Source organism: Xiphias gladius, chromosome 23 (assembly GCF_016859285.1).
Source record: "Xiphias gladius isolate SHS-SW01 ecotype Sanya breed wild chromosome 23, ASM1685928v1, whole genome shotgun sequence".
In the NCBI taxonomy this organism is placed as follows: Eukaryota; Metazoa; Chordata; class Actinopteri; order Istiophoriformes; family Xiphiidae; genus Xiphias; species Xiphias gladius.
In genome coordinates this window covers 10,818,212-10,833,729 of record NC_053422.1, presented here as the reverse complement: position 1 = coordinate 10,833,729, position 15,518 = coordinate 10,818,212, and the positions used below count along the sequence as shown (strand labels likewise).

The window sequence follows — 15,518 nt, the reverse complement described above, 5'->3', positions numbered from 1 at the left end:
TGGATTGATTTGACTTCATAATATAGTCATAATTAGGGGGAAACAAGATTTGTACTCAAATATGTGTGGGTGTACGTGTGTAAGTGGGCCTGAAGTCTGAGAATACAGTGCCATACCTTCCCCTGTGGATCCACTGCAGGGGTGGGACGCAGAGATCCGCCGTCTGTTGCTGTTTTCCATGACCCCGTATGTCCCCCGCAGTGAAAAACGATGTTTGCCCCCAAAGATGGCCCTAATACAAATTAAATTAAATGAAGTCAGTGTGGCTAATCCTTGTGTGTTTCAGCTGCTGAAACACCCCCCTCCCCTCACCAATGAGTGGGTCAAGCTCGCTGCATCTGGCGTCCTCTCCACTGGCCCTGCTCCCAAGCTGCTAGGCTCCCAGTCCCTGACGGAGGCGACAGCAGGCCCCACTCCGACTTTCTGCCCCACCGCAACTGTATGTGTGTGTGTTTGTGTATGAACACGTGTGTTTCACTGTAAATATGTGTTGTGTTATTCCCTTTCTGACTCACACATTGTTTATTCCCTTTTGCTTGTTTTGCCTGTGCGCCTTTGTGTATGCATGTGTGCATTCTTCAAGACAGATTTATTTTTGTTTGTGACTGTCTTACGCAGCTCACGCATATTTCTCCTTTTTGCTGAGGTCTAGATTTTTTTTAAATTTACAGTTAAATGTAAAATATAGAGCCCTCACATTTCCAAATCTCACATTCAATGTACTAAATGAAAAAAAAACCAACTATGGGTAACCAAAAAAACACAACTAAAAAAACAATAGTGTCAGACCACATAGCACTGGATTCTGTTTTGTCCTCCCTGTACCCTGATGGCAAACTGTCCCAGTCCTTTTAACAAGCTGGATTTATAGATACAGCGGTGATGTGCAAACAGCTAATACTCTGCTGTCAATCCCAGCAGTGACAGCTGCCTAGAAAGACCATCCCAAATATTAGCACCAGATGTGCCTCCACTGAAGCACTGGCAAACTGGATCAAAAGGCTAACTCCATAGCTGGATCAAAGATAGGAGTAGCCTTGTTGTGACGTGAGCTAAAAGATCTTGTATGCCCATCTGTTTAATAAAAAGCCCCATTCTATGATACATATTTTGGCATCAAGCCTAATTATCCACCCCTGTTTTGCGCACCAGCTCAGATTTGCGAGACGAACGGCATCGACTGCGTTTTAGCAGCTGGTGTACACACACATTGTGTTTTTAGGGGGTTGTGGGTTAGGAGGGCGGCTGGGTCTTTGATGAGCTAGAGTCTGGAGTACACATTTGTATATGTGTGTGCAACAGTATGCGCGTTTGTGTGTGCGCTGCGGATCTGAGCACCTGCACACATGCCCTTTGAAAAGCATCATCACCCCTCCATCCAGCCAACACACAGAGTAAACATGGCTTGTTTGAGCGAGTGGCCTGGGGTAGTTGGATTAATGAGCGCTGATGAAGTTCCACTTGTATCCTGGGTGCTGCCTCCCTATTTGCTGGAGTGGCTGTGATGTGGTAGTGTGTCTGGAGGCGGTGACTCATTCCCTTTACCCAGTGTCAGATTAAGGCATGTCAATAAACAGACCCACTCAATCCATCTCCGAGTGACTGCATCCGCTCACAGAGCCTCCCAGTCTGTAATGAGCTGCTGCAAATCTCCATCCAACTAAAATGTCTGGAAAGATGCCTTGTCACAGTCAGCAAGAGAAAAAGCAAGAGGGAGGGAGAAAGAGAGAGAGAGACAGAGAGACTACAGCAGCACCAATGTGACTGGCAGCCACCTTGAAGTTGCTAAGAGAAAATGCACCAAGCTTTGCTCCACCATGTTATAGAGTGCAAGCTGATCAGCTGTCTTCACAGACTGACAGATCTCTAATTTCTGTCGTCCTCAAGTGCATTGGCTTAATCAAAAAATTATTTCTAAGTTTACTAATTTCAAAAGTGACTCAAAGTAATGCTGTTTATTCAGTCACTTCTCTCAAGCATTTAAGGGAAAACGTGTTTACATAATCTGCAGTGTTTCTGAATGTTTATTTTTAAAACCCAGCCCAGGAGAGGAGGGAAAAACCTTTGGGAATTCCTCTTGCTCTAATTTCGCGTGCCCCCTTCCCACCTCAACACTGGCTAATATAGGGCACAGGCAAGAGGGAAAATGCTATCTAATAATTTTCTCAGAGAAATTAAATGACTGCTAAAAACATATGTTTGTAATGCTTATTCCCGGAGGCCCCAGAAACCACAGAATCTACCTGGATTAGATGTTACCTTCAACAATTCAAGCGTCTGCTTAAAAAAAAAAAAAAAATCCCTGTCTACCTCTCTCATGTGGCACCATACACACATTAACGGATTTTGGGATGAGAGGAGTGTGAAAACTTTTCGGTCTGACATCCAAATTAAAAAAAATCCCTCAAGACCTGCCTAAAGGGGAAGTTCCTGCTATTTGAGTTTGATTGGGCTCCACAGGCTTTAAGAAAAGTAAGCCGATTTCTTTTAGGAAACAGTGTACATAGTTGAGTCTTTTTTCCTCCCTCCCCCTTTTGACTATGTAAAACCATGAATCGTAATCTCATAGAGCTGCTCAGGTTTTCTGTCTGACTTGCAGATAGACCAAGTCTGAAAACACACGCGGACCTGAACGCTGAACAGGTGTTAAATGTAACCCTGTCCAGCCCTATGTGCCTGATGACACAGTGGACCTTATTCACTCCATGTGGACACTACAGTTCCGTCTGAAAAGGTTTAGAAGCTCCAGCCGTGTCTCCTAAGACAAAGACAAAGCAAAAACACCAACCCAGGAAGCCACACAGTCAGAAACAGTTCGAAACATGTTGGGCCCGAGCAGTGATTCCCGGGTAAGACAACAGCTCTGACTTAAGCCTCTTTAGCATCAGCCGACGCCGTTGGAATGCAGACGTCTGCAGAGGGGGCCTATTATTTAAAATCTTTTCATCATGCTGAAAGGGAGGGAAATAGCTTTGACGTTGAGAAGCCCATGAATAATGAATGTTGTTTCTATCAATGTATGTATAATTAATCACCTATCTACTAACTGGACTTCGTTGGAGCCTGTAGGCCTGGGTGACATGGAGACTGGTCTGGACCATTGTCTCTGTTTCAGAATAAAAGACTGTCGTAGGATCTGCAGTTTCCTATGTGGGGGTGAAACACAGGTGGATTAAGCACAGCCCTAGTACTTTGGCTATCTTCCTCACTTTGAGAGAGCAGGAGGTTATTGTTTTGGTTTGAATGGGCAAGTATTTGTTCGATTTCACACGGGAAGGCAAGAAAAATGAGCCGGAAATGTAGCCAGGAAGTTGTGTTTTGTTTACGTGTCTGTTTCATTGTGTGTCAGAGAAGCTGTTACTTAATTTGCCGAAACAATACTCAACACAAGGACACAAGTGACCTTATAATAGTCCTTTATTCACCCGGTTTATTTATTTTTTTGTCCAGTCACAAAGACTGCAGAAATGTATAAACTACGGCAACGCAAGGAAGCTTTTAAAAACCTACTCTCAACAGAATTACTCACTTTCATAAAATGATTGATTCCCAAATTGGCCACTGGGTTTGGGCTGAATTGATGGGTGATGAAGTGGAATGATACAGAGAATGTGGCAGGTTATTTGTCACACATGTACCCCTCTGTCACAATTGATTGTGTATAATTTGAGTTTGCAAGGGAGCCAGTTGATATTAAATGGTAACAACTCTCTGTATTCATCACGACAGACCCCCTTTAGCAGGCAGAAATAGAAAATGTAATCTCATCTACAGCCATGGCTGTGCCTCAGGCACTCTTTCACCCTTTTTACCACTGATCCTCCCTTAGGGGCATTGCCTTCTCTAAAGGAAGAGGGAAATCTATAATCTAGCAGATGGCACAGGATCTATGGGAAATTCTATAATCGGGAAGAAGCTGATGTGATGGGTGTCGGGGTAGAGGCCAGAGAGGTGTTGGTGAGGGAGGGTTACGCCAACTCGGGGGACGAATGGGAGTTTTTCTTTCTCACAATGTAAACAAAATATAAACCCACTCTGAGCTGGAGCTTTGGTGGTTTATGTCTTCGTCATAGGTGTCATACAGACTGAATACGAGCTGCTTGGAGGTGCCGCTGGGTGTCGACCCACGGGTGTGGTGGTCGGACGCCGGCACGGCCCTGCCAGTCAGCGATAGTTGGAGCAGTCTCTCTGTACTGAAGCAGAAAGAGAGACACTGTGTGTGCAAGAACGAGAATGTGCAAGAGGCTCAAAGCGAAGCATTTCTTTTCAGTGTATGGGATGAGAAAGTCACCAGCAGACACAGACACACTCACACACTCCTCCGCACCCTCACTGCAAAATTACATAGGGGGTTGCAGAATACATTCATGTATAAATAGCCAGTTTCAGACACTGACCGTCCTTCATCCAGCAACTTTTTTAGCCATCACTACTCTTTTAACTTAATCACAGCTAAACCTAGCTGGTTAATGAAGCCTTTTTTTATTATCTAATTGTAGCCGGCTTGCCCTGTAAACCCTTTGGATCGCTTTTCTCCTCATTCCTTCCTTTAGCAATGGGATATCAATAACAAGGCACATTATGTGTAACATTTCCTTCTGGGACTGAGGGGAGTCCATGAGCAAGCAGCAGCAACAATAAACCAAGACTGAGGCAAAACCTCAGACTGCTCAAACACAGAATGAAGCTGCAAAATTCGATCTGACAGTTTTAATTGATTCTGTCTAGTCTGTTGTTCTGTATGTTTAAACCGTGCATTTTAGTGTGGCAGTAAGAGCATTTTGGGTCCACAACAAGCATGGATGGATGTTTTTTGTCAGCTAAATTGATGACATTAAAGAGTTTCATCCATGACAGACATGAAACACTCACTTGTGTAATCGATTTTTCTTCTTTTTAGATGCTCCGTTTTTTTTTTTTAGTGTGTCTAAAAAAAAATTGAGCATCTAAAAGTCTGTGCAACGTGTTGTACAATCGCCCCACCCTTAACTCGTATTTAATAGATACAGTTTATCTCGAATATTAGCTTTGCTTAAAAGACGGTATGCATTTATTTTTGAGCAAGGTTCAATCGTGTAATTTAAAATCACATCAGTTCTTTTTTTTAAAAATTGTCTATAAATTAAATTATTGAGTAAGAAACAGATTGCTGATCGCGTCACCATATACATCCTTTTTTTTCCAAATAGCATGTAATTAGTGCATTTCGCTGCATCTATCAATATTTTCCTAACTTTCTTCATTGTTTAAATGACGTACTCTGCTGTCTGCCTCGATTATTCATACAATAGGGCAGCTATGTGACCTTTTTTTTCTCTCTTTTTTCGCTCCTATCTGTGTGACATCTGCTGAACTTGTCAGGTGTTTACTGATGTAAAAACTGGTGTCTTCAATCCCCCAATACTCCTCTTCTCTCTGGTGCTCCCCACGCCCCCGCACAATGAATACACTTGCATGCAGACTACAGAACCAATTGTCACGCTGGGAGGAAGGCAAATCAAATCTTATGGCAGCAACTAGGCGAGGAGATTGCTTTTCCTCTCAGTGGCAGAGAAGCGATCCCATCGTCCCTGTGCCTCAGGTTTTACTGGAGAGAAAGAAGCAAAGGGGGTAAGGGGGAAAGCTACTGGGCTGTAGCAGCTGGACCACAAGTCTCCTGCAGGTCAAGTCTCACCCATTTCCTTCCATCTTCACCCTCTCTCTCAACACTCTTTCCACTTCCCTCCGCACTCATCCTGACAGTACCTATCAGTCACCCAGCGGCACCAGGAACTACATTCCTCCCTCTAGTCATTCAGATGAAACGGAACAATAATTATGGGGATAGAGTGGCTCTGGCCGCCAAACTGGGGCCACTCAGATCACAACAACACATTGTCCAACCTGATTAAGTAGCCATTTGTGGCGTCCTCGCTGTAGTTAAGTAGTGCTCATCATCTTGCCTGAAACTTGACCTCCCAGCAATATTTATTGACATATCCTCCAATTTGAGGTCAGTCAGAAATGTGGGGGAAGATATTACATTTCTTTAAATGAAGCCTGGGCTTAATGCATCCGATTCTTCCTGAGAACAGGCACTCTCGATTGACTCATCAATGCCCAAGATTATGCCCTCACACTGTGGATGTTTGTTTATTTTGTCTGATAATTTGATAAGTAAAGGAAATTCTCCACTGAATCCTTTGGTCAGTGACGAGCTGCTGTGTTGAAGTTGAGCTGGAGTGGAAGAAATGCGACAGTATTGAATGGTGGAATATTGTGAAGAGTCTCTTTTGGTTGTACCTACCACACACTTAATAGGCCTCCCTGTAAAAATCCTGAGAGAGGGGGCTATACTGCCTTCCTCTACAGGCCGTGCTCGCACAGAACCTGCCATCCAAACCAATTACAGGCTGCATCCAGAGTGACATTCACAAGAAATTTTCTATCTTGTCTTTTAAATGAAGTTCTCCCCTTGTTATCCATGCCTTGCATTTTCATTAGTCTCTCACTGGATGCGCAGCCACTGTAGAAGATGAGGCAGTTTAATTCGTGTTCACTGGGACCAAAGTGGAACACAGGTCGAACACAAAACATACGCATATACAGTACATCTTTGTAATATAGACGTTTTATAGATCTGGAAATTTTTTAAGGGGGAGTTATTCTTTGATATAAACCCCCCCCCCAGATATACCTTTTTAAAATGTGGCATAATTTATAAATTAATCAAATAATATATGTAATGTTTTATTCATGATTAAAATAAGTTGCAATATGTTGCCACTGCTGTTACCTTTGATATTTAATGGAGTCAAGCCAAATGGGAACAAAAGGAGTCAGGGGTAATACAAGAGAACAAACACGGTGTGCTCCAAATTAAGTGCTAATAATAAAATGTTAATTAAATTCCTTTTTATGAATTATCTTCTCTATAATAATGAGTTAAAGTTTAATTAGGGGTAAATGATAAAAAGAAGATGGAATGATGCTAACCTTCAACACAAACACATTGCATTATAATTTAGCAGACCCCAATCAGAGGCCTGCCCTTGCATTGTTGCTCATCATTATACAATTTTCCTGCTAAGATGATCAGGACTAAATGAGGTGAGATGGCAAACAACAGCTTATCTGCTAATGTTTGAAGGCAAACCCATGCACTTTGGAAAATATTGAAAGATGACTACACCTCTGACATAAACAGTCAGAGCAACTTTTACAGCAACTAAAGCGACAAGAGCAACGTCAGCATCCATCAGATAATAATTCTGCACAGCACATACACCGATCAGCCACAACATTAAAACCAGTTACACATATTTCTGCGTGTGTGTGTGTGTGTGTGTGTGTGTGTGTATATATGATAAAAAGGCATCAATACCAAGATTCTAAACGAGGACATGCGCTTGGTTGTATACCAAGCTTTTACATGTTTCATAGACTGCAAACAGGTCATGGGAGCTATTTGCCAGATGTAAACTCCCCACATTGGCGGCTGTACTCTGCCACTTCTATTTATGTATTTATTTCAAAAAAGGTCCAAAAAGACCTCTGCACCCCCGTCCTCACTGCTCAGTCTCCTCAGCATTGTGGTTTCATTTACACGCAGGCGCTGAAAAACTTTGAAATGTTTAACTTCATTAACATCTAATAAAGAGAGTGTGCGCACAGTCGCACACAGAGTTTTAATCCAAATCTGTTTGGTCACCATGTATGACAGCTGTGCAGGGCCACTGCTACCTCAACAGCAGGCCTGTCTCAAATGTGTAGCCCACTTGATAATCAGCAGCTGTGCTCTTGTGCCTACATTAACCTTTCTTATCATAGGGGTGACTTTTTTTCAACATTGCTTTGATTATCAGTACTGTAGACTTCCCTCGGAAGTCAGCCATTGACTCACAGCTTTTATCAGGAAACAGTATCTGCGCCATGGAATTTTAAGTGAAGGCTCTGCTTTCTTTCTGGAGAAAACACCTGCATCTTATCAAACATTGTCGAAAGTGTCGTATCCTGTCTTTTCACAGGACTGGAAAAGTCCTTTGAGAGGCTTTGATACCCTATGGCCCTCTGACATCTTACCTAGTGTGAGTAGATGCTTGGCAGATTCAGGAGGGGCTACCTGCTCAGTGTACATTGCCTGCTCTGTCCATGTGCTCTTACTTGTCAGACATTCTCCTTGCTAAATAAATGCTGGGAAAAAAAAAAGAATGTAGGATGCCTTTGAACTGTGTTCTCTAATGTGGGTCAGAGATCTATCGTATGTATATTCTGAAAGCCTTTTCATCTGCAATTGCAGAGTTAAGATTCCCCTGGTACACTCTTAATTTCATCTACTTCTCTTGCAGTTATTTATTTAATATTTCTACATTAATGTCTTCTCAAACATGGTGAAAGTGAAGAGTTCAGAGAAGAAAAGAAGGAAACTTTTCTTCTCCCTCTGTCTACATGATAGTCTGTTCTCCCTAATGACTAAATTTTAAAGACGGTGGGCTGACCGACAGTGGAGGGAGGGAGCACGGGATGGAGAGCGGGGAGGGTGAAGAGGAGAATAGAGGCTGCGCTCACTGCAGCACTCTCCTCAGCTCTCAGCTCCCAGTCAGCCTCTCTGCGTGTGTGCTTTGAAAGAGAATAGGATACAGCCCTATAAAAGCCGAGGCTGCTCACCGGGGCCTTTGTGTAAAATAACATTTCTACTGAAAGCCAATTACTGGTAACATTATTTGGGTTGCTTCCATTATTAAAAGTACCTCTCTCTGTTGCCCCCCCATCATCCCTCAACCGCCACCACCCCACCCACACATCCCCCAACCCCTGCATCACTCTCTTACAGACGGAGAATTATTCCATTGACTCCAGTTACGTGAACAGCCGAGCCCACCTCATTAAAAGGTATGTCTTGATTAGGAATTGCTACCAGTGCCTCGTTACCATTGTTCTCTGTAATTGTTTTATCTAATGAGTGCACAGCTATCGTTGCAGCTGCTTGTGTTCCTGTGTGTTTTTCATTTAGTGTAAGTGTAATGGGAGAATAAGATTTTGGGATAAACAGCATTACTCCATAATGCGTTTAGTAGACACTTGTTGAAAAGAACCACAAACTCATACTTTCGGATTATTAGATTACATAGAGCAACAGGACCTGCAAGCAATGCTTTTCATACTTAAAAATAACCTTTTTACCCTCCCGTAATTTGGTTCATTATCAACACATGTGGCTCATGTACTCAATGATTAAATTATATTCAAGAGATGTCTCCACTGTTTTTGAAGGCAAGAGATTCATAATAATTATGGCAACGGATTCAGAATAATTATGTTCTTTTTTTTTTCTTGGGTGAAGAAGTGAAGGATAAACGTTTCATTGTGCAGTCTTATTCAGTCCACCTGACCGAAGACATTAGATAGGGTTGCGGGAATACAGGGGTTGGGGGTTGGGACGGGGGTCATATAATAATGCCCTCCAGCCATAGAGCTTTTTGTAACCAGGCTCTCTTCTAAAACTACTATTCTCCCTTTTCACCTGCAGCTATGGAACATTCCAGGCTTTCTTTTGTTTGAGGGCATCCCGGCCTTTTGAAAACCCATTATGGCAATTTCCCCCCCCAAAAGATTCCCTGCATTAATGTAAACAAAGAGTATTCAAGTGTGGGCCTCTGCAGCACACTACAAAGGAATCCCCTCAGGAGCCAGTGAGCCTATGGTCTGGGACAGGTGCAATTACAGTGATAACATCAGAGAGCCAGCATTACCTCCACCGCAGTCCTCTCTCCCAGGCTGGGGAATGTGAGGCTTGGGCTGGGGAATGCAGCTACCTTGTACTGTCCTTCACTTCCTCTACCTTTCTTTTTGTTTACACGCTTTTGTTCTCTCTACTGTCGATTCTTTTTACTCGTTCCTAACCTCTTTTCTCCTCTTACATAAACTCATATCATATATTTATTTCTCACACAAGAACACATGCTCATATATTCACCACTATTTAGTGTTGTTTGTAAAGCAGAATTTGTTCCAGTGGGATGGAAATCAAATGAAGGGAAATCACGCTGTTACTGTGCAGCTGTTGATTGTGCCCCCCCACCCAACCCTCTGTATTGACTGTGAGCCCCAAACAAGACAGATGCTCAGTTTGTATGCTCCCAGCGTTTTCTACATCCATCTTGCTTCCAGGAATTCCTGATTACTGCAGTATTTGTTTGATTGTAGTGAGGGGGTTGCCTCCTGTTTGTTCAGTGCGATGTCCTTGAAGTCAGTGCATCCATCCAAAATATCCCTGTCTGAAACACTCCGTAGCTGCCTCGCTATCTGTGAAGGTAAAACATTACCACATAATCCAAAAAGGCTCTCAACAGCACGGATTAGCATAGGTGCTAGAGCGAGACTTTGTACTTTGCAAAACTGTAGTGTTGAACAAAGATTTATCCTAAAACAAATTACTGTTCATCTGTTTTGAATTCACGGAAATGGATCGCGTAAAAGGGCAAAGAATTTGGAGAAAGGACATAAAAAGGGACAAAGGGAAAGACGGACAGCTCGTCACAAACCATCACAGACAAGAGGATGACGGAGAGCATGTTAGAGAAGGTGATGTGACAGTTAATCAACATTTCCCTCTCCTCCCTCCTGGCCCCCATGTAGCACATCGACATTCAAGGACCTGGAGGGGAACAGTCTGAAGGACAGCGGCCACGAGGAGAGCGACCAGACCGACAGTGAACATGATGTCCAGAGAGGACACTATGTTGACACGGCTGTCAATGACGTGCTGAACATGACTGTCCCTCCCAATGTTTGCCAGCTGCCAGACCAAGGTAAGGAAATCTGTTCTTGTACGCAAGTGTGTGAGCTGTGTTTTTAGAGGATTGCATCGTCCTTTGGAGTATGTTTTGCCAGTTCCAAGATGAGACCAACGTGTATTTGTGTGTGCGCTCGAGTCTGTTTTTATGCCACCAGAACGTCTTTCTAAGGTGCATTATGCCCATCGCAGGCTTCAGAGGTGCAAGTATGAATAACAGCACACTTTCTTTGTCTTTGATGTCCTGCCAGAGCAGCTAATGTGAGGGATCTCTGACAGCTAAGGCTACCCTTTGATACAGGCTTAGGCAACATTATTGACTGATAGTAGCCATGTCTGCTTTTGAAGCCAGCCTGACTTCAGATGTGTTTGAATGGCAGCAATTAGGCTCACAAAGGTAGAAGGTGGAAATCTACATATCTTCATGTGCCCTCATCCATTATTCAGTGGGATCATTTAGCAGGGAATTAATGTTGATGTTTCATTTCTGACTCACCGTTTAAAAAGACATCCACTTGGTTGGCAGAAGTCAGTGTAAGGGTCATGTTCATCCTTAACTACTGCCAGTCAGACTGAGGAAGAGAGTGGGTCAGTAAGAGGGAGAGAGAGGAGAGAAAGCAAGATAAAGCTGAAGCTGTGTGGAGCAGACCAGGATGTTACTGTATGCACCTGAGGGTATTTACTGAGCTCAAAGGAAACATCACATGCACAGGTGCAACGGCTCAGCAGAGCACCAGAGCCAGTCTATGTGAAAATTGCAGACATTTTGGATGACTCACATTAGCAATTTTATTCCGAGTGGGGAGGAAACATTCTATTGTAAAAGCACACGCTTGAGGACAGCACTTACAGATATCACTCGCTGTATCTGAACTTTACATTTGTGCTGTGCTCCAATTTGGGAACTTGTGCCAAGTTTAGTTTTTCTTCCCTCAGTTACCATCGAAATAATTTTGGTTCCTTTTTACTAATACTGCCCTAGTGAGTCTGTCTACTCTCTCACTTTCTTCCTCCTAGGCTCATATAGAGGAGAAGTTTTAATGAGCAAGAGATAACGAAAAGGAACCCTACTTTAGAAAAATGCATAAAGGAATGAAGATTATGTGATTTTTTTTCTTAAATTATTTATCTATTTTTATCAGTGGACTGTGAAGTGTGTGGGTGTGGTTGAACAAGCAGTACTAGGCATGTGTAGGCTCTTCCTTGTCTGGTCCCTGCCATATTTAACTAACCAGATACTTCATTGGATTAATTTTCTGTTGATATTGTTCGACCGGGGAATCGTAACATTAGACAACTTACACTTTATTTTAATCAAGAATGGAGTCATACAAATGGATCTGCCTTCATGGCTGGTAGCTCATTCTTTTCCAATGCCTTAGCTGAGAAATACGGATAGACATATATAGGGTCAGGGAGTATGGTGACCATTACAATCAACTTGTACTGGGTGTTCCCTCAGTGGCATCAGACAGTAATGAACAATGAAAAGTGAATTTGCTGACTACTCTTTGCCGGCTGTAATTACTCCACAACCCGCAAAAATTCCCGTGCCTCTAAAAAATGCATGCTGACAGGTCTTCCAGGGGTGGGATCTCATTATTGGAGACAATTAGAAATGATATACATGAAGAATATTACAATTGGGGAGAGCTCTCTCAGCTAGTTCTTTTTTTCATTAACACCACCAATGATTGTATCTGTTTCAGCAAAATGGATGCATGCCTCCTGAATGTGTAATGCAGCTCCACATTGCTGGTAAACAGAGCAAGAGGCTATTTCACAGTGCTGTCAATTGTTTTGACCAGAATGAAAAGATGATAACAAAGTATCTGTTTGGAATTACAATTAGATGGTTTGTTATTGGCTTTTCTTTTCTTTCTTTTATTGCGGTCAGCTACAGTCTCACTTTTGGCCAGCAATTCTTCTCACTAATGACTTAACAAAATGGCTTCTCTAGAACCTTTCCTTCCTTTGTTTTGAAAGTCATTCAGCAGCAGCGGTAGCACCAGAGAGTAAAGAGAGTTCATAATTACCTCCGCCAAGGAGCTTATGCAGTCAACCACGTTTGTTTGTATGTTGGTTTGTTTGTATGTTTATTTGTCAGCCGGAAAAAGTACTAAACCAATTTGCACCAAACTCGGTGGATGGATGTGGCATGGGCCAGGGAAGCACCCACTACATTTTAGGGCAGATCCGGATCAATTACTATGAATTTGAATTTTTCCTCTGGAGTCTGGTGTATATTGTTTGAAATTGGACTTGGCAGAGGTCTGCGCTTTACTGAGCGCATTTTCAAGTTATTAAATGAATTGACCAAAGATCCCTGCACATGCAGAAATGTAATGTCATAGCAAATGAAATCATCCCTCTATCACCATCTCAACGGTCTAATTACATAGTTAAACCCATGGTAGGCTGACAGAGATGGGCAGGTTTAGCATGACGCGCAGTTAAATCTGTCTCTTCTGTTGTATGAGGATTTTACATCATCAGATTTTTTTTTTTTTTGGACCCCTAAGGAGAACACTAGCCTCCTCATTTCCCTGCTTCATGTTCATCTGTGGAAACTGACTTGAGTACAATGGCAGAAATAGAACAGTTTAGGTTTGTATAATAGGAGAACTGCAGTGCTTACAGTCGTGATGATGTGTTTTTACTTTGACCTCATCTGTCTTAATTGACAAAAATGAACACTATCTGCTAGTTGTCAGTGAATGGAATGAATTTCAAAACACAAATAGGCAGGTTCACTAAACACCCTGCTGCTTCAATGTCTTCTGGGAGTAAGTCTTGTATAGGGCGCCTCTCCTGCCAACAAAGGCAGAAAACAAGTTTAGAGACTGCAATTGCCAAAGGACAACAGCACACACAAGCTGAGGATTGAAGCCTTCTCTTTTTTTTGTGTTATTATTGTTCTGTTTTCTTGTGTTGATAAGTGCTGAGAACAAAAGGAAGCTGAAAGGAGGAAGGGTTAAACTCTCAGGCTTTTACAGTGCAAATATTTACCATTCCCAGTGCCATGTAAAGGTGTCGTTTGCCCAGGAGACAAGCCGTTACCTTTACACAAAGATCCTGCATCCACATCATGTTGTGGGCTTTCATGTGGGAATCCATTTGTGAGATGAAATTCAGCCGCTAACTAACCGAGCGCCATATCACAGTGGGTATTTTTCCTTTCTGTATCAATTTACTGAGTTTGATATTTGGCTTCTGTCCATCACAGTTATGCTTTTTTCCTCAGTGATGCGGTTTCAACAACGCTATTCATTATTACTGCACCAGCCACTACTAAGGTAACTTTCAGCCAAGTGCTTGTGAAGAGATTTTAGACTTAAATCTGAGCGAATGCCTCTTTATTGAATCCCTGCCAAGAATCTAAAGAGCCGTGTGTGCTCTTTTTGAAAGCCTGACCTGAAATATCCTCACCCAGTGGATTAGATTAGGGAAGTATCTGAAGAACAAATTACATTAAATCTCTTAAAATCTACAAAGGAAGGGCTATCTTTAACATGTAATGGGTCCCTCATATATGCCATTACAATAAATATGGATGATATCGCCATAACTATAAACTGAGAAGAGCTATATAAAATGAATCCCTCTTTATCTTTATAGGCATGTCTGTGAAGTTAGGGGGATTTGGTTGAAATGTGCGACATGCTAGCTTTGGCTCTGTAGAACCATTAGTGTCAAGGGAGAAGCAAGGGAACAGACTCCGAGGGGGCTGGTGACAAAGAGAGCTAAATCTATTTTTTTTTCGACTTCCTTTGATTGTCATAGCTCACACTTTAATTCCTCCTGGATATGGATGAGCCATGGTTTTTAAGGATTAAGATTCATGTATTGTTACAATGCTTGATTTATCGCTTCGGGAGGGAAAGGGACAGCATGATGTTTTTTTTAAACTGTCCGATTTGTGGGTTTAGAGGTTTGTGGTCTTGGCTTTGGAATTATTTCCAGGTCAATGTGTGAGTGTTCTTAAAAAAAAAAAATCCCTCGCTCTTGGTTTATTAGACTCAAAGGGATCCAAGACTGCTCAATTAGCGAGAACAGGGAACGGGCCTCTTTTATTTCTGACATATTCCTTGGCCTCCACCTCTTGAGAATATCTCTCATCTATCTGTTAGCTCCCTATGGGTGTGTGCCTGAAGCTGTAGCCCAGGAATGGAAGCCCCCACTGCGGGCCGCAGACTTCTCCATATTCCCTTTTTCCATCAGCAGATCTGCAGGGTTTCACTGTTCTTAATTGATTTCAGCACCCCCACCTTTTCTCTCTCTCTTTTCCTCACTCTCCATATGTCTTTCTTTTCTGTTTCCATCTACTGACTGCAAACATCTACAACCCATATCTCCCAACTTTGTGCCAGTCAAGCAGTTCCCTTCCCCTGTTGAATTAAAGGAAGAATAAAGGCACCTTGCATGTTTCTGCTGCAAACTTGCCCTAAATTCAACATGGGAACATTTCTAGTTTGCAGTTCTCTGATCTACTGACGAAAATGCTGACAGGTGTCAGAATCAGGAAGGCAACAGGAACAGGACTGTGCTGACAACACGAGAGGGGGAGAGAGTGTGTGTGTGTGTGTGTGTGTGTGTGTGTGTGAGGGGGACAGAGATGGAGAGATGAGCTGAGAGTCTGGTAAGCAGTCTTAGCGAGGGAAAATAAAAAGAGGAGAAGAGGAAACAATCTCTCTGACAGGTAGTAGTGATTTTTTTTTTTCTCTCACTCCAAGATAACTGTGAA

General features: G+C 42.6%; 1 protein-coding gene across 12 annotated transcripts in view; it reads left to right on the top strand.

Moving 5' to 3' along the window:
• The window catches only part of pcdh19 (protocadherin 19), a 225,426-nt gene that overhangs the window by 191,502 nt on the left and 18,406 nt on the right, over positions 1–15,518 (top strand). For 8 of the 12 annotated variants that reach the window (XM_040119350.1, XM_040119348.1, XM_040119347.1 and 5 more), the window contains 3 exons: positions 287–439; positions 8,813–8,871; positions 10,618–10,790. In XM_040119350.1, the coding sequence (XP_039975284.1) occupies positions 287–439; positions 8,813–8,871; positions 10,618–10,790 (385 nt within the window). The remainder of the gene's footprint in view (positions 1–286; positions 440–8,812; positions 8,872–10,617; positions 10,791–15,518) is intronic. The other 4 variants (XM_040119356.1, XM_040119354.1, XM_040119355.1 and 1 more) reach the window with 1 other exon arrangement.